Here is a 23246-nt window from a genome sequence, read left to right as displayed (position 1 = left end):
GTCACTTTTATAATTTGTCACCTCAAACGGCAGCTCCAGCGGCGCCTCAGCTTAATTTTACATGACTACAAACACTCAGAGTTTCTGTGGCAGCTTTTAAGAGGCTCTTAGACTCAGAGTGTGTCCCCCACCCCCCGTCCCCCCCGTCCACCCGTCCCCTGTCCCGCCCCGCCGTATCTGTGCCGCTGCTGCAGGCTGCTTCTTTGTAGCGACGCCAACTTGGCTCCGATTCAGTCACTGCTGTGTGTGTTTAAAGACGAGGTGTGTGTGCTGTCACAGGTACAACTGGAGCAGCAGGCAGGGAGGAATCCGAGACGGAAAATAACGTTTTTGAAGTAATAATAAAAAACCCAACAGCGGAAGATCATGAGGGAGATCCAAAACTAAAACAGGACGCTGACACCTTTGAGTTATTCCTTTTGTTCTCTGCTTCGTTTTGGCGCTCCAGATTTAATTTGACTCTTTTATTAATGACCAAGAAGTTTGAAGGTGGAAATCGAGGGACGCTGAAAAGAAAACTTTTAATCCTGCAGCTTCAAAACGGAGGATTAAAGTCTGTCATCCTCACCGCTGCTGGAGTCTGAAAGAATCGTTTTTCACATTAAACATCACTTCATGCAAAAAGAAAAAAAAATGCAGGACAGCTAATTTTTTACACAGGATTCTGAAACTATCTGGTGATTTTTGTTTTTGTCAAAAGGCTCAAATCCATTAAACTGCAACTCAAAATGTTAAATAATCCAACCTTTAATCTGGGAATAGAGCTCTGGCTATTTCTATCGAACTACGTCAGCAATTTTATCTTGTATTTTCACTGAAAGCCTCCAAAATTGACGTGTTCATGCAAATTTTGAAGTATTGGCATAGAAAACGTTGATGGAATCGACGAAATTTGAAATAATTCCCTCAATTCTGCAAACAAAAAAAAAAAAAGTTTTTATGCTCGTTTTGGTGATTTTTGGGTTTTATAAAAAAAGAGTCAATGCTCTAAAAGATGGAAACATTTTCAAACGCACCCGTCCACGGATTGGTCTGGGCCTTACCAGAGGCGTGAAACGTGGAACAGGTCAAAGTTCAAACCTGCAGCGTACGGAGGATTAGGGCAGAACTAAAAACACACAAAAAATAAAATGACTAGAACAAAGTTACAAAATTACAAGAATAAACTCCTCCGAGAATAAAGTCGTAACATTTTGAGCATAAAGTCAATAAAACAATTATAAAGTTGTAATATTATGACTTTTCCAGGTATTTTTTCTCATTTCCTCAGTGGGACCCTAACACTCCGTCCACCAGCTGGGAGTTCAGGACTTGGACAGTTTTTGTCACAAAACCAAAAACTTTGAGCAGAATAAGGATTTGAGTCAAACGTCCAAACAAACAGAAATGTTTCCCAGATGTTTCTGTGTTGGTTCAGAACTAAATCCTGCAGAAACCTTAAAGCTGAGCAGAATAAACGTCTCCTTTCAGCGGCCATCGGGTTCATTACGTCTGCCGAGGCTTAACGGAGGCCGGCTGGTGGTTCTGTAGGTGGAGGGTGTCACTGCTGCTCCTTTCTCCTGTCAGTTTGGCGTTTCAGAGCAGGACGTGACCTGATGTTGATGTAAATCTCTGCGTCTCCGCAGCTGGAATCTGTCACTGCGAGCCGCGGCGCCGCTTTGTTTCTGGATTATCCGGCTCCGTCCTCTGGAGGATTCAGGCGGCGTTTGGTCTCCAACAGAGGAGGCTGCTGCCTCATCGCGAATTAAAACCTAATCTGCTGCTGCAGCGGGCAGCTTGGCGGGAGTGAATGCTTCCTGCTGAAGCAGCAAATCTTCTCCGGGGAGAGAAGAAGAAAACAGCGAGGCGTCCCTGAGGGACTCCGAGAAACGACAGGAGCGTCAACAACTCAGAGGGCTGAAGATGAACGGCAGACAAGAGAAACCGATGAATTTACACCAACTTTCATCTCTATGACCGAGTTTTAGGGCAAAACTGAGGGAAAACAAAACTATGAGAATAAAATGGTTTGAGAATAAAGTCAAAATATCACGAGAATAAAGTGAAAATAATACGGGAATAAAATTGTAATATGAGAATAAAGTCATAATATGAGTACAAAATGGTGACAAAATGAGAATGAAGTCATAATATTTTGAGAATAAAGTTGCATGGGAACAAAGACAAAAAAATATGAACATAAAGGTGAAATAATGAGAATAAACTGAGAATAAAGTCAGGATTATGAGAACAAAGTTGAAATATGATAAAAATGTCTTAGTATTAGAAGAATAACGTCATAATGTTAAGATAATAAAGTCTAAAAAACAGGCGGAGGTTCAGCTCATGTTATGATTTAAGACCAAATTGTTTCTGTTTCTTAGAGGAAAAGCATCTAAAACTCCAAAGATTTTACTGCCAACCCATTAAAAACTACTGATGTTTCCCAACATGTGAACTCACTGGTTGAACTGGGAACCAGTTTAAATCAACCAGATTTAAACTGGTTAAATTCAGGATAAACTGGTTAAATTCAGGATAAACTGGTTAAATTCAGAATAAACCGATTAAATTGAGGATAAACCGATTAAATTGAGGATAAACCGATTAAATTCAGGATAAACTGGTTAAATTCAAGATAAACTGGTTAAATTCAGGATAAACTGGTTAAATTCAGAATAAACTGGTTAAATTCAGGATAAACTGGTTAAATTCAAGATAAACTGGTTAAATTCAGGATAAACTGGTTAAATTCAGAATAAACTGGTTAAATTCAGGATAAACTGGTTAAATTCAGGATAAACTGGTTAAATTCAGGATAAACTGGTTAAATTCATAATAAACTGGTTAAATTCATTATAAACTGGTTAAATTGAGGATAAACTGGTTAAATTCATAATAAACTGGTTAAATTCAGGATAAACTGGTTAAATTCATAATAAACTGGTTAAATTCAGGATTAACTGGTTTACAGGTCACCCAGTAGGAAGAAAAGGTCCAGATCTGACCTGGACCCGGTGCTGACGGGCCGGTTTGCTCTCATCAGCTGCTTCTTGGGCCTTTTCATCGTCTGAAGTCCAGTTTTCATCAGTTTCATTACCTGTTCGGTGAGTGATGTTAAAGTAAGAAGCTCCAGAGGAGGGAACTGGTTTCCAGCTGAGTCAGCACCGCTGTGTGTGTGTCCCTCAGCAGCTCCCGTCTCTTCCTCTGAGGAGACATCCTGGCCTGGAGCAGAGTGAGCGATGGGACTTCCCTCTGTCGTGAACAGATCAACTCAGACAGACAGACGCAGCGGCTGCTTGCGGCTCCGTCCGTGTGCTGACTCAGCAGAATCAAACGCTTTGAGTTCAGACAGAAATAACTTCTGATCAGGTGATTTGGTGTTTCCACAGGGAGCACCTGGGGACAGGGAACGCTGCAGATGGATCTTCTTCTCTGATTAAACTTTAACAGGAGCCCTGTTTAGTCCGTTTGAATTGAAAACCCGATTCGTTTGGAAAGATGTTGATGCGTAAAAAACCAAAAAGTGAACTCTGGTCCGCCTATAAACCTCCGTCTGGGTCCAGGTGAAGTGAACTCTGATGCGGTTCGAATGCACATGTGAACGCCAAGCAAACCCAAAGACTGCTGCAAAAGCAGTGCGGGGCATTCTGGGTAAATGCAACCAAAACAATCGTGCTAGGCTAACGCTAGCAAGAGAAAAGGCTCATGAGAAAGAGAAATCCTCCAAACGCTAAAATCTGACGCCACCACTTTGTTCACATTTGATGAAGAGGGAAGTTGCGCTCATCGTCTTCTTCAGAGGTTTTTGTGTCGTTTCCTTCAGTGGTTCATTGTGCAGCGCCCCCACAGGCCAGGAGGGGAACTCAAAAGGTTTGGTTGGTTTGAGTCAGAGCAGAGAAAGAGATGGAGCGTCATCTACAGCAGGTTGAAATGTCACTTTGGCTTCCAGTAGAACCGAGTCAACTGAACCGTCAGCTGTGAAAACAGCCCAAGACACCAGAACAAACCACTCGCATGTAAAATATGTTGATAACATGTTGCAGTGCAATTATGAATTATGATCCAGACTCAGATAATTATCAAATTTTAGATCTAATTCACCAGAAATGGTTCTGAGGAACGTTTTACAAACAACCAACACCAGGAGTTTCCCTGATTTTAAACCGTTTATTTCATAAAAATGGCCGACTCAACCCGACATGACTTCTGGGTGAAAACCTGCTTTTATTGCTTTATCATATGAAGTCAGAGAATTGATCAAGCTAAATAAAGTTTGGGCTCTAGGGGGCGCTAGCAACAGACTAAATGTCCCAAAAACACAAAGCTGTGTGTCGAGCTCAGAAACAACTTCCTAAAATATCCAAATCATGACTAATGAAGCTGATTTCCACAGACGCAGCCCAGTTTGGATCCCTTTTATTACAGCTTACAGCTTCTTTTCTGGTAATTTCTACGTTTTGTTAGGAGAATTTCATCTTTCATCTCTTTTCTCCTTCTTATCTCAGCAGGTTTAAAAACCCAACAACTGCTTCCTTCTCAAATATCTTTCCTTTCTTCTGTTTTTTTCTTATTGTTTTGTGTATTTCTGACTTTGTATGGGACATTCTGACTGTTTCCTATGTTTTATTCGTAGGTGTTTTAGTACATCAGCTTTCTTTCTCTCCAAATTGCATCAAGTTGACATTTAAATAGCATAAAGAGACGAGTGTGAAATGTCCTGTTTGGGTTTTTTCTGTAACATGTTGAGGTATGAGAAGCAGAAACCTCCACAGGTCCGTGATCGCCGGGCAGCAGCTCAGCTGATTAATGTTTCCTGCAGGTGAAACTTCCCAGTTTGATCCGACTTCACATCGTTAAAACATCCCAGGACTGAAACCAGGAGCGAGTTTTTGTTTCACCGCGCTTCGGATCAGAACTGACGGGTCACGTCTTCTTCACAGTTTGGCTGCTCAGAGAAACCAGAAAGAGGAAGAAAGTCTGGTTTCTCCTCATCGCCCTCCGGTCCAGGAAGATCGTCCACCTCAAACAGAAACACCGACAGATTCTCACTCATTTCATTTGAAACAGAATGAAAGTAAAAGTGCATAAATACGGTACATGAATGAAGATTCCTGCTTTTACAATTTATGTTAAGCTGGTTTCATGTTGTTTAAGCTGTCCAGGTGAGCATGTTTAGGGTAATAAAACCCTCTGGATGTGACTGACGTGGGAAAAAAAAATAGAAATAAACTTAAAACCTTTAAAACTGCGAAGTTCATATGAGCAGAAATGAGTGAAATCTGCTTCAATAAGCCAAAAAAGCTGCAAAAATCTAATTCTAAGATGTTAATTTGAAACTGGTGAAAGTTCATCAACCTGATTAAAAACAAACTGTTCTGGAGAGAGACTCTGGGAAAGTGGGGCAGTTATCAGCCAACTGTTTCTGTCACTCAGATCCGAAACCTGCTTCTAATATCTTCTTTTCTCTGGACTCTAGAAGCGACGTGTCAGTGAACCAGAACGGGAAGCAATGAGATACTGATACATAAAAACAGGTTTAAAAGAGAAGAGGTGGTTCCTAACTGAATCTTCTGTCTGGGAGGTGATGTCTTACGGGAATGAAGGCCAGGTTTTCCCGCAGGCAGGCGTCCTGCAGCTCGCCGCGCAGAGCGGTCACATGACTGTGGTGGGCGGAGACTTCCTGCTCCAGCCAGTCCATCCGGGAGCAGCAGGCCTGGTGCAGCTGCGACACGACGGACAGGAAGCTCTGCAGACAGAAAACGGACGACGCAAGGCGTTTACGTTTTTATAACCAAGTTTTAACCAAACAGTAAAACAAACCTCATCCAGAGTTTTACTGAAAATCCAACGTTTGCTGCACCCAATTCAGTTTCTATACTTTTTTAAACTTGGCTAACTAAATATAACAAATGTTTTGAAACAAATCCTGTTCTTATTTCTGAAAATAGGTTTATTCAAACAAGCCCAAAGGAAACTGAAAACTTAATATATGAAACGCTCAGAATCTACGACAGCACAGCAGTGCGGCGGCACAACGCTATTTATTTTTTCTTGTAGGAAAAAACAAAGTAGTAAAATTCTGCCAAAAAGATTAATCTCAGAAATGTTCTAAAACAAAAAGACAATAAAATTTGCTACAAAAAAAAAAAAAAATCTTATTTTTAGATTAATTTTCTACAAAAACTTGGAAATTTCTGATTTTCTAGAAACATTTCTGGATAACGTTTTTGGCAGAAATGTGCACCTTTTGCTTCTGTCCTAGTTAAAGCCCCAACACCACACGGTAAAAATCCCTTTCAGGTTTTGGCTCTGGATTCTGTATTTGGTCGTTTCTGCGTTGCTACCTGACACGCTGCCGCCTCAGGAGCTCCCATCAGGTGTTTCTCCTCGCTCGTGTTCAGGTACTCCAGGGTGAACAGCAGGGGGCGCCGCTGCGACTGGGCCAGACTCTCTCTGACCTGACAGAGCAGGAGTGCGTCAGCGGGTGGGTTTCTCCAGGAAGTGTGTGAACGTTGGCTCTGCTCACCTGCTTGCAGCTCGACTCTGCAGCCCTCAGGCAGCGAACCACGAACTGCTGCCGCCTGGAAAAACCAGCAGGAAAGTCACTGTGGTTGAACTGGTGGTGAGAATCGGCCGTTTTCCACAGTGACGCTGCGGACATTTTACAAACAAGCTTTCCGCTGAGTTAGGTTTTCCCAACGTAACGACGTCCTGATGGGTTTTCCCAACGTAACGACGTCCTGATGGGTTTTCCCAACATAACGACGTCCTGATGGGTTTTCCCAACATAACGACGTCCTGATGGGTTTTCCCAACGTAACGACGTCCTGATGGGTTTTCCCAACATAACGACGTCCTGATGGGTTTTCCCAACGTAACGACGTCCTGATGGGTTTTCCCAACATAACGACGTCCTGATGGGTTTTCCCAACTTAACGACGTCCTGATGGGTTTTCCCAACATAACGACGTCCTGATGGGTTTTCCCAACATAACGACGTCCTGATGGGTTTTCCCAACATAACGACGTCCTGATGGGTTTTCCCAACGTAACGACGTCCTGATGGGTTTTCCCAACATAACGACGTCCTGATGCGTTTTCCCAACATAACGACGTCCTGATGGGTTTTCCCAACGTAACGACGTCCTGGTGGGTTTTCCCAACATAACGACGTCCTGATGGGTTTTCCCAACATAACGACGTCCTGATGGGTTTTCCCAACTTAACGACGTCCTGATGGGTTTTCCCAACGTAACGACGTCCTGATGGGTTTTCCCAACATAACGACGTCCTGATGGGTTTTCCCAACTTAACGACGTCCTGATGGGTTTTCCCAACATAACGACGTCCTGATGGGTTTTCCCAACTTAACGACGTCCTGATGGGTTTTCCCAACATAACGACGTCCTGATGGGTTTTCCCAACATAACGACGTCCTGACGGGTTTTCCCAACATAACGACGTCCTGACGGGTTTTCCCAACATAACGACGTCCTGACGGGTTTTCCCAACATAACGACGTCCTGACGGGTTTTCCCAACATAACGACGTCCTGACGGGTTTTCCCAACATAACGACGTCCTGATGGGTTTTCCCAACATAACGACGTCCTGATGGGTTTTCCCAACATAACGACGTCCTGATGGGTTTTCCCAACGTAACGACGTCCTGATGGGTTTTCCCAACGTAACGACGTCCTGATGGGTTTTCCCAACGTAACGACGTCCTGATGGGTTTTCCCAACATAACGACGTCCTGATGGGTTTCCGCCTCCCCTCACACCGAGTCGAGTCGGGACGTTCCTCAGTTTCTGCCTGTTAAAAGCCGTTTGTTCCCGTCTACTGTCGCCTCATGCTTGCTCAAAGTCCACCAGCTGGCATGGTAACCAGACAAACTGTGCTGCATTACATTTGGCATCAGAATGAATCTAAATGAGTCATTTAACCCTTTAATCTTCCTGTGTTGAACTGGCTGTGTAACAAGCAGATCTCTGCAGGTTTTTTAATGCGACGTCTGCAACGCGTTTCTAACTTTGTCAGTTTTGAACCAGATCCTGCTGAAATGAAACATTTATTTAACCCAGACAGGTTTTCGTCCAGCCTCTCTGCGTTACCTGACCGCCTCCCTCAGCTGCTCCTCGGCTCTCTGCAGTTGCGTCTCCAGCTGCCTCTTCTCCTTCTGAACGCCCGCCAGCTGCTTACCCAGAATTCTCAGGGAGTTCTCTTTGCGGCTCAGCTGGTGGAGAGAGAGAGGGGCGACGGTTAAAGGAGAAGCGCTGACAGCTTCCTGAAGGTGGCGCTCTCTGAGCGCTGCTCTGACGGAGCTTCAAACTCAGGGTTTCTGTCAGAAACATGTTGTTGTTGTGGCTGCAGCTTTCTTTAAATTGATGTTTCCATGGGAACGAAAACGTCAAAGGGAGACATTTTGGTTTATAAGAATAAAATAAATTCTCCACTGGAGCTGAAGAACACTGGTTCTGTCTGGTTCTGTTTGGTTCTGTCTGGTTCTGTCTCTCTCTGTCTGGTTCTGTCTCTCTCTGTCTGGCTCTGTCTCTCTCTGTCTGGTTCTGTCTCTCTCTGTCTGGTTCTGGTTCTGGTTCTCCACCTGTTTGCTGTGGGTCAGTGTGTGCTGTTCTGAGGCCAGCTTGTCGACCCGTTGCTGCAGCAGCTGCAGCTGCCTGTCCTGCTCCCGGATCAGCTCCTGCGCCTCCTGCTCTCGGTTCAGAGAGAGCCTCAGCTCCTCGCAGGCCGTCTGGAATCGCTCCGTCGGAACCTGAGCGCAGAGACACGGCGTCAGAACCACAGCCCTGCCTGAACAGAACCCAGTCCTCCTCCACACTCACCATCAGAACCAGCTCCGCCCGCTCCTGCTGCAGCCCTTTCTTCAGGTTGGACACCTCCAGCCTCAGGCTCCGCCTCTCCACCTCAGCGGAGTGCAGCCGTTGGCTGAAGAGCAGGAAGTGCTGCTGGAGGCCGGAGACCAGCGTCTGGTGGGAGGACACGAGGTCAGCAGGGGGAGAGGTTCTGCAGAACCAAACCCAAACCTCTACCTTCAGGGAGGAGCTCTCTGCGATCCGCTCAGCCGAACCGGAGGAAACGCTGAGAGCTGATTGGTCCAGCAGCTGGTCCAGGAGGCGGGAGAACCCGGAGCGAGCGGCGGCCATTACATGAGCGGGGGAGGAGTCTGGAGAGAGAGGCGGGCTCAGAGCGGAGCTTCTGATTGGACGATGGCTCACGTTAACAGGTTGGTTACCTGAGTCAGCCAGCGCCCCCTGCAGGTCGGCCAAGGAGGACAGGATGACGGCGGAGAGGCTTTTAGAGCGAAGCCAGCGAGAAAAAACTCCTGCAGGAACTTCAGCTCCTGTAAAACAACAAAACACAGTTTAGGTTAAAGATTCAGGATGAAACGTTTAAAAAAATAAACATTTACAGGTAAACTGTCCCAGAAATTACTCCAATAAATTATAATGTTGTTGTTTAGAAACAATTTTCAACTGAAGTAGTGGAGTAATAATACATAAAAGATCAATAACCTTTAAATTCTAATGAACATTCAGCACATTTTAAACAAACAAGAAGCAAAATGAATCATAAGGTCTCTGTAAACAAAATCACCAGACTGAAAGCTTTTATCAAGCACAGAGAAAAGAGGAAAACATTAAATCCTACAAACAGAAATTATTGATCTGGTTTACGATGCAGCTGATTGATTTATTGAAACGTCTAACCCAGTGGTTCTTAACCTGGTTCGGTCGAACCCCAGGGGTTCGGTGAGTCGGTCTCAGGGGTTCGGTGCCGCGGAGGTAAAGACACACCTGTGTAAAGTCGTGATGATGCCCCACTTTGCCATCACTTGCTGCAGAGGATCACGTTACATTGCTTAGCCAATCAGAGGATCACGTTACATTGCTTAGCCAATCAGAGGATCACGTTACATTGCTGAGCCAATCAGAGGATCACGATACATTGCTTAGCCAATCAGAGGATCACGATACATTGCTTAGCCAATCAGAGGATCACGATACATTGCTTAGCCAATCAGAGGATCACGTTACATTGCTGAGCCAATCAGAGGATCACGATACATTGCTTAGCCAATCAGAGGATCACGTTACATTGCTTAGCCAATCAGAGGATCACGTTACATTGCTTAGCCAATCAGAGGATCACGTTACATTGCTTAGCCAATCAGAGGATCACGTTACATTGCTTAGCCAATGAGAGCTGTGGAGGAGCCCTGATTGAAGGAGCTCCACTCTAAATCTGCTCCTTAGTCGCATCTTTTCGGGGTGGCACTGCCTCTAGTGGTGTGGGGTGGTAACACAGCTAATATAATTAATAAGTAATTTAGAACTAAACTGAAACTAAACAATATCTAACTAATAATGACAAACAAAAGACAGCAAACACACAAAGGGCCATAATGAAGTAAATCTAAACTCTAGTGAGAAGCCAGAGCTGTTCACCGAGGTGAACTGACCCTTCAGGGTTGCCGTCCGCGGCGCTCCGCACACGCAGACACTGCCGCCGCTCCTCTCCAGCCGCAGCACCACCTCGGTCTCCTTCCTCAGAGCCGCCCAGCGGTTCACGGCCATCACGGCGCCCGCGCCGCTCCTCCACCTCCTCCTCGCCCTCCTTCCTCGCTCCTCCTCCTCCTCCTGCTCCGTCCGCTCGCCGCCCAGCGCGTCGGCCAGCTTCCGGACCTCCAGCTCCAGCCGCTCCCGCTCGGCCAGCCGCCGGACCAGGACCGCCTTCTGCTCGGACAGCGAGCGCAGGCAGCCGCGGGCGTGCCGCAGGGCGCCCGCCAGCAGGGCGCAGGCCGCCAGCAGGGACGACGACTCCCGCCGGCTCCGGGAGAGGTCAGAGGTCAGCGAGGAGCAGCGGCGCTCCAGGGAGGAGACGCGGTCCATGTGGGCGTTGCACTGAGAGCGACACATCTGCAGGAGACGACCGACAAGATTTATGATCAAATCAATATTCAATATGGTGATCAAATTGTATCAGCTGAAAATCTGATGATTTTATTGATTTTACTGTTGTAGCTTCTAACTGATTTTATTATTTCCTAATTTGTCAAGAAAACAAATAAAATGTGTTATTGTTAAAACGTGATGTAATTTTTAGGCATTTATTGGTAGGAACTTCATATTATGATCACAATAATCAATAAATCAATTAATAAACTGAAACAAGCTCAATAATTTCCATCTGCATGATTTATTGTTTTTCTCTTTCTGCCAAAAACTGGATGAGAAAAGTTTCCAGTCTGGACATTTATTACCTGTTTTTTACAGAAACTTCATCATTTCGTTGTTTCTGTTGGTTTATTTAGTATATATATTTAAAATGTCTTCCAGTTCAAGTGTTAAATATTAATTAGAATTTAAAGTCTATTGATCTTTGAGGATCTGCATTATTTCTACCATTATGTTACTTTAAAACCGCCTCAGAACAACAATATGACTGTTTACCTCAATAAGTTCTGGGTAATTTATCGCACAGCAAAATGTGACAGAACTAATTACCATCATTTAGATTCATGATTCTCATGAGACGTTTAATTTGGTGTAAGGTCAGAGGTCACGATTCAACTATAAGAAAAACAGACTGAGGGAGCTGCACTGCTGACCCAGAAATAAGTTTAAACATTAATTATGTTTAAAACCTGAAAACTGCCCATTGTCTTGTGCAAATATCATAAAAAATAAGACAAAACTAAGTCACAAGTAACATTTCAGCAACATTTAGGAAACTGTTTTAAGTAAATAATTCTTGAATATTGATTAAAAAAAAAGAACCAGTTTCACTAGCAGATTATTTCATTTATGGGAAAAATTTCTTTTTATCAATGTTTAAGAATTATTTACTGAAATAAATTCCTATATCTTGTTTTTTTTTGTTGACCTTTGGAAGTTAAGCTGCAGTTTTTATCATGTGACTCCTGGGTTTTTTATGCATGGCTAGCTAGCGTTAGCGGCTTCATTAGCTTATGTCAAATTAAACAACAAACCGCGGAGAAATGATGAATGAATGAAGCCAGAGAGTTTCTCAGAATGAAAGAAGATGAAACTAAATGTTTGGTTGTACAATGATTATCATTATGTGAATTACATTTCAGGCTTCCTGGAGTCTAAACTATGAACAATTTGACACCTTGCAGAAATCCTGAGTTAGCAAAAAGCAGCATCAACTTTCTTCCATCCATCAGATTTTTGGGCTGAAATAATTTTCAGATGAACATTTTTCTGCTCCCGTTTTGTCGTTTTTCCAGAGAAATAAAATGAAAACGTCGCTGCAGGGAGACTCAGCTGACTTCAGACCAGCTTCATCACATCTCCTGTATGTGTGTGTGTGTGTGTGTGTGTGCGTGTGTGTGTGTGTGCGCGCTACCTGCAGCTGGTTCTGCAGCTGGTTGACGGTGTGTGTGTGCTGCTGGCTCCAGGTCTCCTCTCTCCTCTTCATGTTTTCCTGCAGGCTAGACAACACACACCCCTGGCTGCGCTTCAGCTCACGCACACACACACTCTTCTTGTCACACACACTCTGCAGGTGAGCGATCTGCACAGAGAAGAAGAAACCAAACTGTTGTGCTGAAACGGTGAAACGCGATGAAGCAGAAGGAAAAAAAAAAAACAACAATTTTGATCCGTTTTGTCTGGAATCAGATATTTTACTGCAGCAGAGACATTCCAGCTTCACCTTGTCCTTGGCCTGATGCAGGTCAGAGGTCATCTGATCCACCTGCTCGCTGATGACATCACACAGCTCCCTCCAGGTGAAGTCTCCCAGAATTCTGTGGGGCGGCTGGATGAGGACGCAGCCGGTCAGCAGGCGCTGGTTCAGGCGGTGCAGGAAGGCCAGGCGGACCTGAACACACAGGGAGTGAAAACTTATTCTGCACCGAGACGGGAGAGAGGATGGAGCCAAGGAAAAGTATTCAACCCCCAAAAGAGTCCAAAGGTTCAGATCAGGCAGGTTTTAACAGGAGCGCACAAGAAAAAACTCACCAAAATAAAAGCACTTCACTTTCAATAAGAGATATAAACCATTCCTCTACAGGAAGTGGAATCGTTCCTCTACAGGAAGTGGAACAGTTCCTCTACAGGAAGTGGAAACCGTTCCTCTACAGGAAGTAGAACCGTTCCTCTACAGGAAGTAGAACCGTTCCTCTACAAGAAGTAGAAACTGTTCCTCTACAGGAAGTGGAACAGTTCCTCTACAGGAAGTGGAACCGTTCCTCTACAGGAAGTGGAAACCGTTCCTCTACAGGAAGTGGAAACCGTTCCTCTACAAGAAGTGGAAACCGTTCCTCTACAAGAAGTGGAAACCGTTCCTCTACAGGAAGTAGAAACCGTTCCTCTACAAGAAGTGGAACAGTTTCTCTACAGGAAGTGGAACAGTTCCTCTACAGGAAGTAGAAACCGTTCCTCTACAGGAAGTGGAACAGTTTCTCTACAGGAAGTAGAAACCGTTCCTCTACAAGAAGTGGAACAGTTTCTCTACAGGAAGTAGAACCGTTCCTCTACAGGAAGTGGAAACCGTTCCTCTACAAGAAGTGGAAACCGTTCCTCTATAGGAAGTGGAACCGTTCCTCTACAGGAAGTGGAAACCGTTCCTCTACAGGAAGTGGAAACCGTTCCTCTACAGGAAGTGGAAACCGTTCCTCTACAAGAAGTGGAAACCGTTCCTCTACAGGAAGTGGAACAGTTTCTCTACAGGAAGTAGAAACCGTTCCTCTACAAGAAGTGGAACAGTTTCTCTACAGGAAGTGGAACAGTTCCTCTACAGGAAGTGGAAACCGTTCCTCTACAGGAAGTGGAAACCGTTCCTCTACAGGAAGTGGAAACCGTTCCTCTACAGGAAGTGGAATCGTTCCTCTCCAGGAAGTGGAATCGTTCCTCTCCAGGAAGTGGAATCGTTCCTCTACAGGAAGTGGAATCGTTCCTCTACAGGAAGTGGAATCGTTCCTCTACAGGAAGTGGAACAGTTCCTCTACAGGAAGTGGAACAGTTCCTCTACAGGAAGTGGAACAGTTTCTCTACAGGAAGTGGAACAGTTCCTCTACAGGAAGTGGAAACCGTTCCTCTACAGGAAGTGGAATCGTTCCTCTACAGGAAGTGGAACAGTTCCTCTACAGGAAGTGGAAACCGTTCCTCTACAGGAAGTGGAATCGTTCCTCTACAGGAAGTGGAATCGTTCCTCTACAGGAAGTAGAAACTGTTCCCCTACAGGAAGTGGAAACCGTTCCCCTACAGGAAGTGGAAACCGTTCCTCTACAGGAAGTGGAAACCGTTCCTCTACAGGAAGTGGAACAGTTCCTCTACAGGAAGTGGAACAGTTCCTCTACAGGAAGTGGAAACCGTTCCTCTACAGGAAGTAGAAACAGTTCCTCTACAGGAAGTGGAACCGTTCCTCAACAGGAAGTGGAATCGTTCCTCTACAGGAAGTGGAACCGTTCCTCTACAGGAAGTGGAACAGTTCCTCTACAGGAAGTAGAACCGTTCCTCTACAGGAAGTGGAACCGATCCTCTACAGGAAGTGGAACAGTTCCTGAACACTAAGTGAATCACCGCTGACTCCTTGCTGAACTCCTCTCTCAGCTCCTGCATCTCCTGCATCTCCTTTCTGCTCTCCTCCTTCACTGTCTGCAGCTCCTCCTGCAGCGCAGTGTTCTGCATCGTCCAATCAGAGGCCTCGTCCTGCAGCTGGCCCAGCATCTGCTGCGCCTCCTGGTGGACGGACAGAGAAGTTCATCTTTAGCCTAAATGTTGGTCGTCTCCCTGAAACTTTAAAATTCGTCTAGATCAGTGAGGTCCAACCATATCAGACTGAAAACTGATATTTATCTGGTTTTCATTCACATTTTGATTAGAAAACTGACATAATAATGAAAATCTGTGGTACCAAAGTAGCTAAACCCAGGCGTTTGGACCCTAATCTGTCGCTCCAGAACCTCATTGTGAGGTCCAGTCAGAACCGACACCAGACTTACACCAATTTGCTTCTGCTGGTCTGAGGTCAGCTGCTGGAGCAGCTGGTTCTCCTCGTGGAGCTTCTGGGTCGCCGCCAGCAGGTCCTGGACCTGAAGGAGAAACGGAGATCAGGTTTCTGGGAGGAAGATGGCGGGTTGCTCTGAGTGGACCCGGTCCGGACCTGGAGGCTGGTTTCCTCCAGTCTGTGCTGCTTGGTGCTCAGAGTGACCGCCAGCAGCTGCAGGACCTCAGCAGGACTCGGTTTCCCATCATGCTTTGTGAATTGTGCTGGGTTTAGAGCCGTGGTGCCGAGCATGGCGGTGATCTGCTGCAGGAAGTTGTGGAAGGCGTCCTCTGTTTCAGAACGCTGCGCTGCTGCCTGAACACAGGAAAACATGGCCGCTCTAGAGCCAGGGGTTCCCAAAATGGGGGTCGGGACCCCCAGGTGGGACGCGAGACACCAAGTAGGGTGTCGGGTTGTCCACACGTCTCCAATCTGCTCTCTGTTACCTGCTGCAGCAACGACTGCGTTTTGCCAAGTTGACTCTTCTCCTCCTCAAGCTTTTTCGAGAGGTCAGAGGTTGCCTTCTTCTCGGTTTCCAAGGCAACAGTCATCTCAGTCTGGCAGTGATTGAACTCTGTCTGCAGGCTGAATGAACATCAATGTGGGAAAAATATTACGGAAATAAATATTTAACACAAAGTAGCGGTGATAAACTGCTTAGACATGAGGGACGACCCAGGACACCTAGCATGGAAGCGTGTAGCCTAGCATCATGTAGCCTAGCAGCGTGTAGCATAGTAGTGTAGCATAGCAACGTGTAACATAGCAGTGTGTAGCATAGCAAAGTTTTCTAGAAGCATAGCATAGCGACACAGCATTGCCGCATAGCCTAATAGCATAGCAAATAAGCTTAGAATAACCACACAGCATAGTGGCATAGCGTAGCGGCATAGCGTAGCGGCATAGCGTAGCGGCATAGCGTAGCGGCGTAGCGTAGCGGGGCCTTCATGCTGCGGGGCTCACCGCTCCAGAGCGTGCTCAGTGTGAGCCCTCCTCTCCCTCTCCAGGCTGTAAGCTCTCTCCAGCTCTCTGAAGTGCGTATGCAGCAGCTCCAGGTTGCACTGCGCCTCCTTCTGGCCGGACTGCTCCACTGCCACTACTGCCTCCAGGTCCCGAACCCGCAGCTTGGGGCCACACAGCCACACAGAGAGGCCGTCAGACAGATAGTGTCTATAAAACTCTGCAAATTTCTACTATGTACTGGAGTCTGTAATTAATGAATCACATTTTCATCTAAAACCACAAAATAAGCAACATTTTCACTTCAAAAACCATTTTTGCTTTTGTCAGCGACATTCAAGCAGTTAATTGTTTAAAGCCTATTTTGTTGTGTTTCATGAATCTGTTGCTACCAGAAAAAATCTTTTCCTGAATGACTGACATCAGCAGCCGTTTAACCTTCTGACCTCCAGGTTGCTCCTGGACTCCAGGTGAGCCGTTTTCTCCGCCTCCAGACGCTTCACCTTCTCATCTGCGATCTGGAGGGAAACCAAACATGATCCTCCATCTTTGTCATCCTCCACCTGCAGAGCGGCAGGAAGCGTCGGCCCGCCTCACCTCCTTCTCCCTGCCGCTCCTCTCCTCCAGCGTCTTCAGCTCTTCGGCTAGCCGACTGCTTTCCTCCGCCTCCTTCTGTCTCTCCCGCAGCAGGTCGGCCATTTTCCTCTCAGACGCCTCCAGAGCCGCTTGCTGGTCCTGCAGAACAGAACCGACCGTCTGAACGTAAGCAGCTAAATGCTGGTTGTTTTGGTCTCTACTAGAGTTATTTTTGTGGTTAAGTTTTACGCCACAGCAGCTTCCAAATGTTTTATGTTTCTGTCTTTTTAAGAGAATTTTCTGGCCCAAATTTCTGAATTTCAAAGCCCAATTTCAAGTTTTATTATTGTTTTTAGGGATTAGTAAAGGTAGGAATGAAGTGCGTCCTTATGCAGATGACATCATGATTTAATATTGCCTCTGCTGACTGGATGTTGAGCTGTTAGCGTGCCATGAGTTAACAGTAACAATCTTCACTCCGAGGCGTCTACGAATTTGCTGCAACACAACAACTGCTGGTTTTCTGACCTGCAGCAGTTGGTGCAGCCGCTGGTTTTCGGAGCTGAAGTTCTGGATCAGCTGGTCTCTCTCCTCCACCTCCTGCTGCAGCGCCTGCTGGTCATTCTGCCTGGCCTGCTGGCTGAGCTGCAGAGTTTTCCGCAACTCTGCGATGATCTGCTGCAGCTCTGCTGATTTCTCTGCAGCATGAATAATAATAAGCACAACACAGTGAGAACTGCTGCAGCATGTTTACTGTCGTCTGATCTGCAGGAGAACGTTCTGCTCTCCTCCAGTTCTGCTCTCTTCTCTCTGAGTGCGTTTGATTCGTTCACCTTTCAGAGCGGTTCTGTCCCGGTCGAGCTCGGCGACCCGGTTGCTCTCTCTGTTGCTGGCAGTGAGCTGGAACTGCAGCTTCGTCCGATGAGCCTCGCTGCGCTCCAGGATGGAGCGAAAACGAGCCACCTCCGCCTGCAGGAAACACACCTGGGGACACACACGCACGCACACACACACACACACACACACACACACACACACACACACACACACAAACCAATAATATAAATATATAAAACTGATATTCTGGGGTAAATCACCAGAGGAAATGGATCCAGTAGCAGAGAAAAGTGATGGTGTATGTAGGCTAAATAACCAACAATAAAATAAAATATTCCAATTTTATTTTATTTTATTTGTCCTGCTTTTTAAACATTGTTTTCATAGAAGGAGCAGTAGAAATGATTTGTACATCATGACTTTTCATGTTGGCAGAGTTCAGTTTCTACTCATCTGTTATTTTTAACTCGGCCACTGGAGGGCGCTGCAGCCTAACCTCCTGGTTGTGGCGCGCTGAAAGCTTCAGATTCTCCTTCTCCAGCTGGTTGACCCTCCATCTCAGCTCTCTGGACTCCTGACTCATCTCCCTCCCCTCTGAAGTCGCCCTCCTCCCATTTACGCTCCTCTTCATCACTCCTTCCTCTTCTCCTCCTCTTCCTCCCCCGCCTTCCACCTGCTCCTCTCTGTGACCCGAGGAGCTGAAGACGACGGGCCTCCTGAAGGAAACACCAAACAATTGTGATTATGATTAGGATGTTTTATTTCCATTTCTAAATTATTAAATGAAAATATTTTCAGGTCATTGTTTGCTTGAATTAATTTGATTTTATCAATTTAAAATGAGAAAAGTTTGTTTTTTAGCTTTATTTCTTTCTGTTTTCACTTTGAGGTCAGTTATATTATTTATTAATTAAGTCTGGATTGATTTTACCTTGAGGTCTCCGGTTCTCCTCTACGCTCTCCGGCTCCAGTCGGGCTTTCTGCTCCGATCCTCTGGTCCCGGCTGCATGTCTCCAACCCAATTCTTTTCCTTCTGCAGGCATAATTCAAATAATAAGTGGAATAAATTGTGAAATAGTAAAAAAAAAAAAAAAAATCCTGTGAGATGAATAATGTTTTAAAAACCGTCTTAACAGCAGGAGTCTGTGTCCAGACAGAAAAAAAACATACAGTAAAGTGGATTAAACACAACCGGGCTGCACAGCAGAAGGTCACAGGTTCAAATCCCGGCTTTAAGCAACTTATAACTGTGCTATTATTGGTCTGAAATACTATTTACCATAATCTGATTATCTGAAAATCAATATCAAAGTTTCCAGAGACACTTTGAATATAAAAATAACTAATAAAATAGTCATTAACATGGGTATTTAAATAATTACTTTAGATTCCCTGTGGGACTGTACTGTTTGTGTTTTTTCCCCCCTATTATCTGGTGGATAATGTGCAGGAGGAACAGAAACAGTCAGGTTATCAGCTGAAATGCTCCAGGTTTTACTCCCAGAGGACGGACTCCATGTTGCATCAGGCTTTTGTGTCTCCAACACTCAGAAAGCTGGCCCAGGATTGGCTGAGGCTGCCGTTACCTTGACAACAGACTGCCAACTTCGAACGTCACTCTGCAGCGATCTCCATTTAAAAATCTGCGCTGTGAGAATTAATCACTTTATAACTCTGGATATAAGTATCTATAATAAAAAAAAGACTAATCTACTGAATGTTTCTGATTAGCTGTTTAATTCGGCGATAATAAAGAGTTTCAAAGCAGTCGCCATTTTTACCTGAAGGAACATCACTGCGCTTCTGAACGGTTCAATGTATCCCCAATAAATCTCAACATCTTAACTTCAATGATACTTTGTCTAACACTTCCAGTCGTAACACGACATAAAATAAATCTATATACTTCCATTAAGAAGTCGTGATAAAGTGAAGTTAGACGACAACACACAAAGTTTTCGTGGATGTTTGGAACATTAAACTGATATTTTTAGCTACTAGCTCCTTCTACAAACCATAAAACTGCCTCAGACCGCTTCAAGTCTATTAAAATTAACAACACAGGTAATAATTTAACCCCCGTAAGACGTAAGGAACACTTACTGTAACATTTATCTGGGGACGGTTTGAAACTCACGCCATCTTTGGCGTCCTTACGTCACTTCCGCATGAACGCGTTCTTTGTCAGAGTGGCCCATCGAGTCCTGAAAAGCTGACTAAACAGATAAAATATGAATTCATTGAAATCCAGCCGAACAATCAAATCAAACTTTAAAACTACTTTATTTATCCCAATGGGAAAATAAATCTCGCTATAACTCATGATGTTGTGGGCAGGCAGCTTCTCTAGTAGTAGTCAGTGTTACAACTAAGTGAAAATAAAGTTGTATTTTAAAAATAATAATTATTACTGCTTTATTCTCTCGTATTATTTTTTACTTTATTATCCTGATTGTGTGTTTTTCTCTAATACTCCGTCTAAGAAAGCCATCAATAAATATTTAGTGAGCTTTGATTAATGTTTTTTTAACTACCTTTGCTGTTGGTCACTAGAGGTCAGTATCCGAGGTTGTTCTCGGAAACGCTCCTATATTTAAGTGTAGAAGAAGAAACAAAGCAAAACAACATGGCAGCCTCCACACCGCACGCTGGACCCACTTCTGAAGAGACAGACCCGCCTGAAAGTGTCCGAACAGAACCGAATAAAGATCCCGGAACATCAGAATCAGAGTCGGAAAGACTGGAGGATGATGCGGAGGAGGAAGAGGAGCCTCCCGGCCCGAAGATCCGGGAGACCCCGCAGGACATCCAGCTGGAGGCCATCGCCAACACGGTGGCTCTGCACCCCAGCAGGGACATCTTGGTGTGCGGGGACGTGGACGGGGACGTGTACGCCTTCTCCTACTGCTGTACGGAGGGGGAGAACCGGGAGCTGTGGTCGTCCGGACACCACCTGAAGTCCTGCCGCCAGGTGCGCATCTCGGCGGACGGGCTGAAGCTGTACAGCGTGTCCCGGGACAAGGCCGTCCACCTGCTGGACATGGAGCGGGGGCAGCTGGTGTCACGGATCCGGGGGGCCCACGGGGCCCCCATCAACAGCCTGCTTCTGGTGGACGAAAACATGCTGGCCACGGGGGACGACGGAGGCACCCTGAAGGTCTGGACGTGGATACTGGACAGAAATGCTGCTGGGGAAAAGTATTTACCCCCCTACAGAACTACTGTGGTTATAAAGGAGAGTTAGGGAAGCAAATATTAGGAAAAAATAACAATACAAGAAGAAGGTTGTAATAATTCAAGTATAAATTCATAATATCACCAGGAAAAAGTCATTATGTTACCAGAATAAATTCATAATAATACAAGAATAAAGTTATAATTTTACCAGAATAGAGTAAAATTCTGGTAAATTTTACTCTATTAAATGAAGTAAGGCTGCAAATAACAATTATTTTAGTATTTGATTCAAGTCGTCAAGTATTCTGATGATTATTTGATTAATCGGATGTAAAATGTTCACATTCTGCAGATTTTTCATGTAACCACTTAAACCTTTTCATACAATAAATATGCAAATAGACTCAAATTATTTTTCTAAACAAGAAAATAAACATTGCAAAACATTTTCTCTGCAGGTGTGGGATATGAGGAAGGGAACAGCCATCATGGAAATGAAAAACCATGAGGATTACATCAGCGACATAACTGTGGACCAGAACAAGAGGATTCTGCTCACTGCCAGGTGATGCACGTTTAACTGGACCTGGATCACAAGTTAAATATTTTTATTTTCAAGAGTGCACACTATTTTCTGTTATAGTTTTTCACAGTGTGTTGTTATTTTTGGGGCTTATGCAGGGCATAGGAGATCAGCCGATTCAATGCTCATTTTTGCTTCTTCTGCTAAAATTAGCCAGAATGGCTAATTCTAAAATTAGTTAAAATTGCTCGTTTTAGCTAGCTAAGACACTAATGTTTGCATACTGAATGGAGTAAATAATTGTTAGTCAACTCATCCTTCTTGTCGTTTTACATAATAGTTACTGAATATGCTAATGATAGCCCTAATGCTAGCTTTAGCCTGAAATAAGCATTCTAGCTAATTTTTGATACATTAGCCACATTTAGTGAACTGAATGGAGTGAGTGAACGTAAGTCCACATGCTAGTGATTTTCCACATGCTAGCTACAGAATTTAAGCTAACCATAGCATCTTAGCTAATTTTAGCTTATTTATTAATGCTTGCATAATAAATGGGGTACGTCCATTTTGGTTAATATGCTAATGATACGCCACATTGTTGACTACATTTTGACTAATGTTAGCATTGTTGCTAATTTTAGCATCAGAACCCCTGGTTGGACAGGCCCCTTTTAAATTTTTTCTGACATTTTCTAGTTATTACTGTTATTAGATTCATTGTTGTTCATGTTAATATTGTTTTTTTATATGTTTGTTGTAACACTTTAAGAACTTTTACTATGTGAACCTTTATATAAAGACAGTTTCTGCTCTTCTCTGGTCAGTTTCAGAACCAGAACATGTTTATGCAGGTGTTGATGCTGGAGTTGTTTTTGGTTTCTCTGAATCTGTGAAAGCCTGATTCTCTTGCTGATGTCCAACGTGACTGCTGGGTCCTCAGTGGCGACGGCACCATGGGCGTCTTCAACCTGAAGCGGCGGCGCTTTGAGCTGCTGTCGGAGTACCAGAGCGGTGATCTGACCTCGGTGGCGGTGATGAAGCGAGGGAAGAAGGTGGTCTGCGGCTCCAGCGAGGGAACCGTTTACATCTTCAACTGGAACGGCTTCGGAGCCACCAGCGACCGCTTCGCTCTGAAGGCGGAGTCAGTGGACTGCATCGCGCCGATTACAGAAAACATCATGTGCACGGCGTCCATGGATGGATACATCCGGTTAGTTGAGTTACTACTAACGAAACTCTGGGTTTAAGGGTTTAACCATTAACATGCCTCCATGTCTCCTGTCAGAGCCATCAACCTTCTCCCCAACCGGGTCATCGGATGCATCGGGCAGCACGTCGGCGAACCCGTGGAAGAGATCGCCAAGTCCTGGGACACCCGCTTCCTGGTCAGCTGTGCCCACGACCAGCTCATCAAGTTCTGGGACATTTCTGGTTTGCCCAAACTGAGCGTGGACGAATACCGCAAGAGGAAGAAGAAAGGCGGGCGGATGAAGTCGCTCACCAAGAAGGCTCTGGGCGACAATGACTTCTTCTCTGGACTTGTGGAGGAAACTGAGAAAAAAGAGGAAGAAGAGCAGGAGGAAGGTGATGATAGCGACAGCGACAGTGGGAGTGACTGAGTGGGAGCGCCGGCGGACATTTTGTTCAGAGCGTGAAGAACTTGTTCATGAGTTGGTATGAGCTGCTGCTTTGGTCACTCATTTACTTTTACAACTCTGATGAATCTTCATTGTGAAAATGTTGTGAAAGCAAAAGAAACTTCTGTAGCAGACAGAAAATAAAACTTTTTCAGTTTTAGCTAAAACTGCCGTTACTGCAGACCTCAAAGCAGTTTGTTGTATTTTATGTGTGATAAATAAAAAGTATTTCATAACCATGAGATGGAAGCAAGATTATACATAAATGTCAAGATATTTTACCAAATAAAACTGAAAAGTTTTGGGTTTTTTCATGTTAATCCTTCTGAGTCATTAAATTGTAGCACTTTAAGTGTTACAGATATGTCTCTACCAGTTTTATCCATCTAGTGGTGCTCAAACTGAGGCCTGCGGACCATTTTTGGCCAGTGAAATGATCTTTTGTGGCCCTCAACTGCAGTTCAAAAATTAGACAAATTTGTTTATTGAACTTTTAATTTTTAATCAGGGTAAAAT

General features: G+C 44.8%; 2 protein-coding genes across 5 annotated transcripts; one reads left to right on the top strand and one right to left on the bottom strand.

The window, feature by feature from the left end:
• Positions 1 to 4135: 4135 nt before the first annotated feature.
• Positions 4136 to 19603, bottom strand: ccdc171 (coiled-coil domain containing 171). 4 transcript variants are annotated; one of them, XM_008436186.3, is made up of 24 exons: positions 19494 to 19603; positions 18322 to 18423; positions 17887 to 18106; positions 17387 to 17537; positions 17082 to 17251; positions 16575 to 16712; positions 16424 to 16495; positions 15981 to 16141; positions 15464 to 15602; positions 15135 to 15332; positions 14974 to 15063; positions 14552 to 14710; positions 12681 to 12848; positions 12372 to 12539; positions 10462 to 10918; positions 9235 to 9342; positions 9032 to 9165; positions 8825 to 8968; positions 8587 to 8754; positions 8096 to 8217; positions 6509 to 6563; positions 6327 to 6440; positions 5576 to 5728; positions 4136 to 5002 (listed from the first exon to the last, which is right to left on the bottom strand). In XM_008436186.3, exons 1-24 carry the CDS (start codon positions 19499 to 19501, stop codon positions 4892 to 4894), a joined length of 3510 nt encoding a protein of 1169 aa, XP_008434408.2. In that variant the 5' UTR covers positions 19502 to 19603; the 3' UTR covers positions 4136 to 4891. The 4 variants fall into 4 exon arrangements, with proteins under 4 accessions (XP_008434408.2, XP_081455644.1, XP_081455645.1 ...); XM_081599518.1 differs by having other exon boundaries at positions 9235 to 9339; XM_081599519.1 differs by lacking the exon at positions 19494 to 19603 and adding an exon at positions 19172 to 19415.
• A 384-nt stretch (positions 19604 to 19987) lies between these two features.
• On the top strand, positions 19988 to 23050 carry wdr55 (WD repeat domain 55). Its single transcript, XM_008436190.3, has 4 exons — positions 19988 to 20547; positions 21026 to 21132; positions 22034 to 22303; positions 22379 to 23050. Exons 1-4 carry the CDS (start codon positions 20017 to 20019, stop codon positions 22710 to 22712), a joined length of 1242 nt encoding a protein of 413 aa, XP_008434412.1. The 5' UTR covers positions 19988 to 20016; the 3' UTR covers positions 22713 to 23050.
• The last annotated feature ends 196 nt before the right edge of the window (positions 23051 to 23246 follow it).

The sequence above is a fragment of the Poecilia reticulata genome, chromosome 18 (genome assembly GCF_904066995.2).
Source record: "Poecilia reticulata chromosome 18, P_reticulata-male-v2, whole genome shotgun sequence".
In the NCBI taxonomy this organism is placed as follows: Eukaryota; Metazoa; Chordata; class Actinopteri; order Cyprinodontiformes; family Poeciliidae; genus Poecilia; species Poecilia reticulata.
This window is presented reverse-complemented; position numbering and strand designations above follow the sequence as displayed.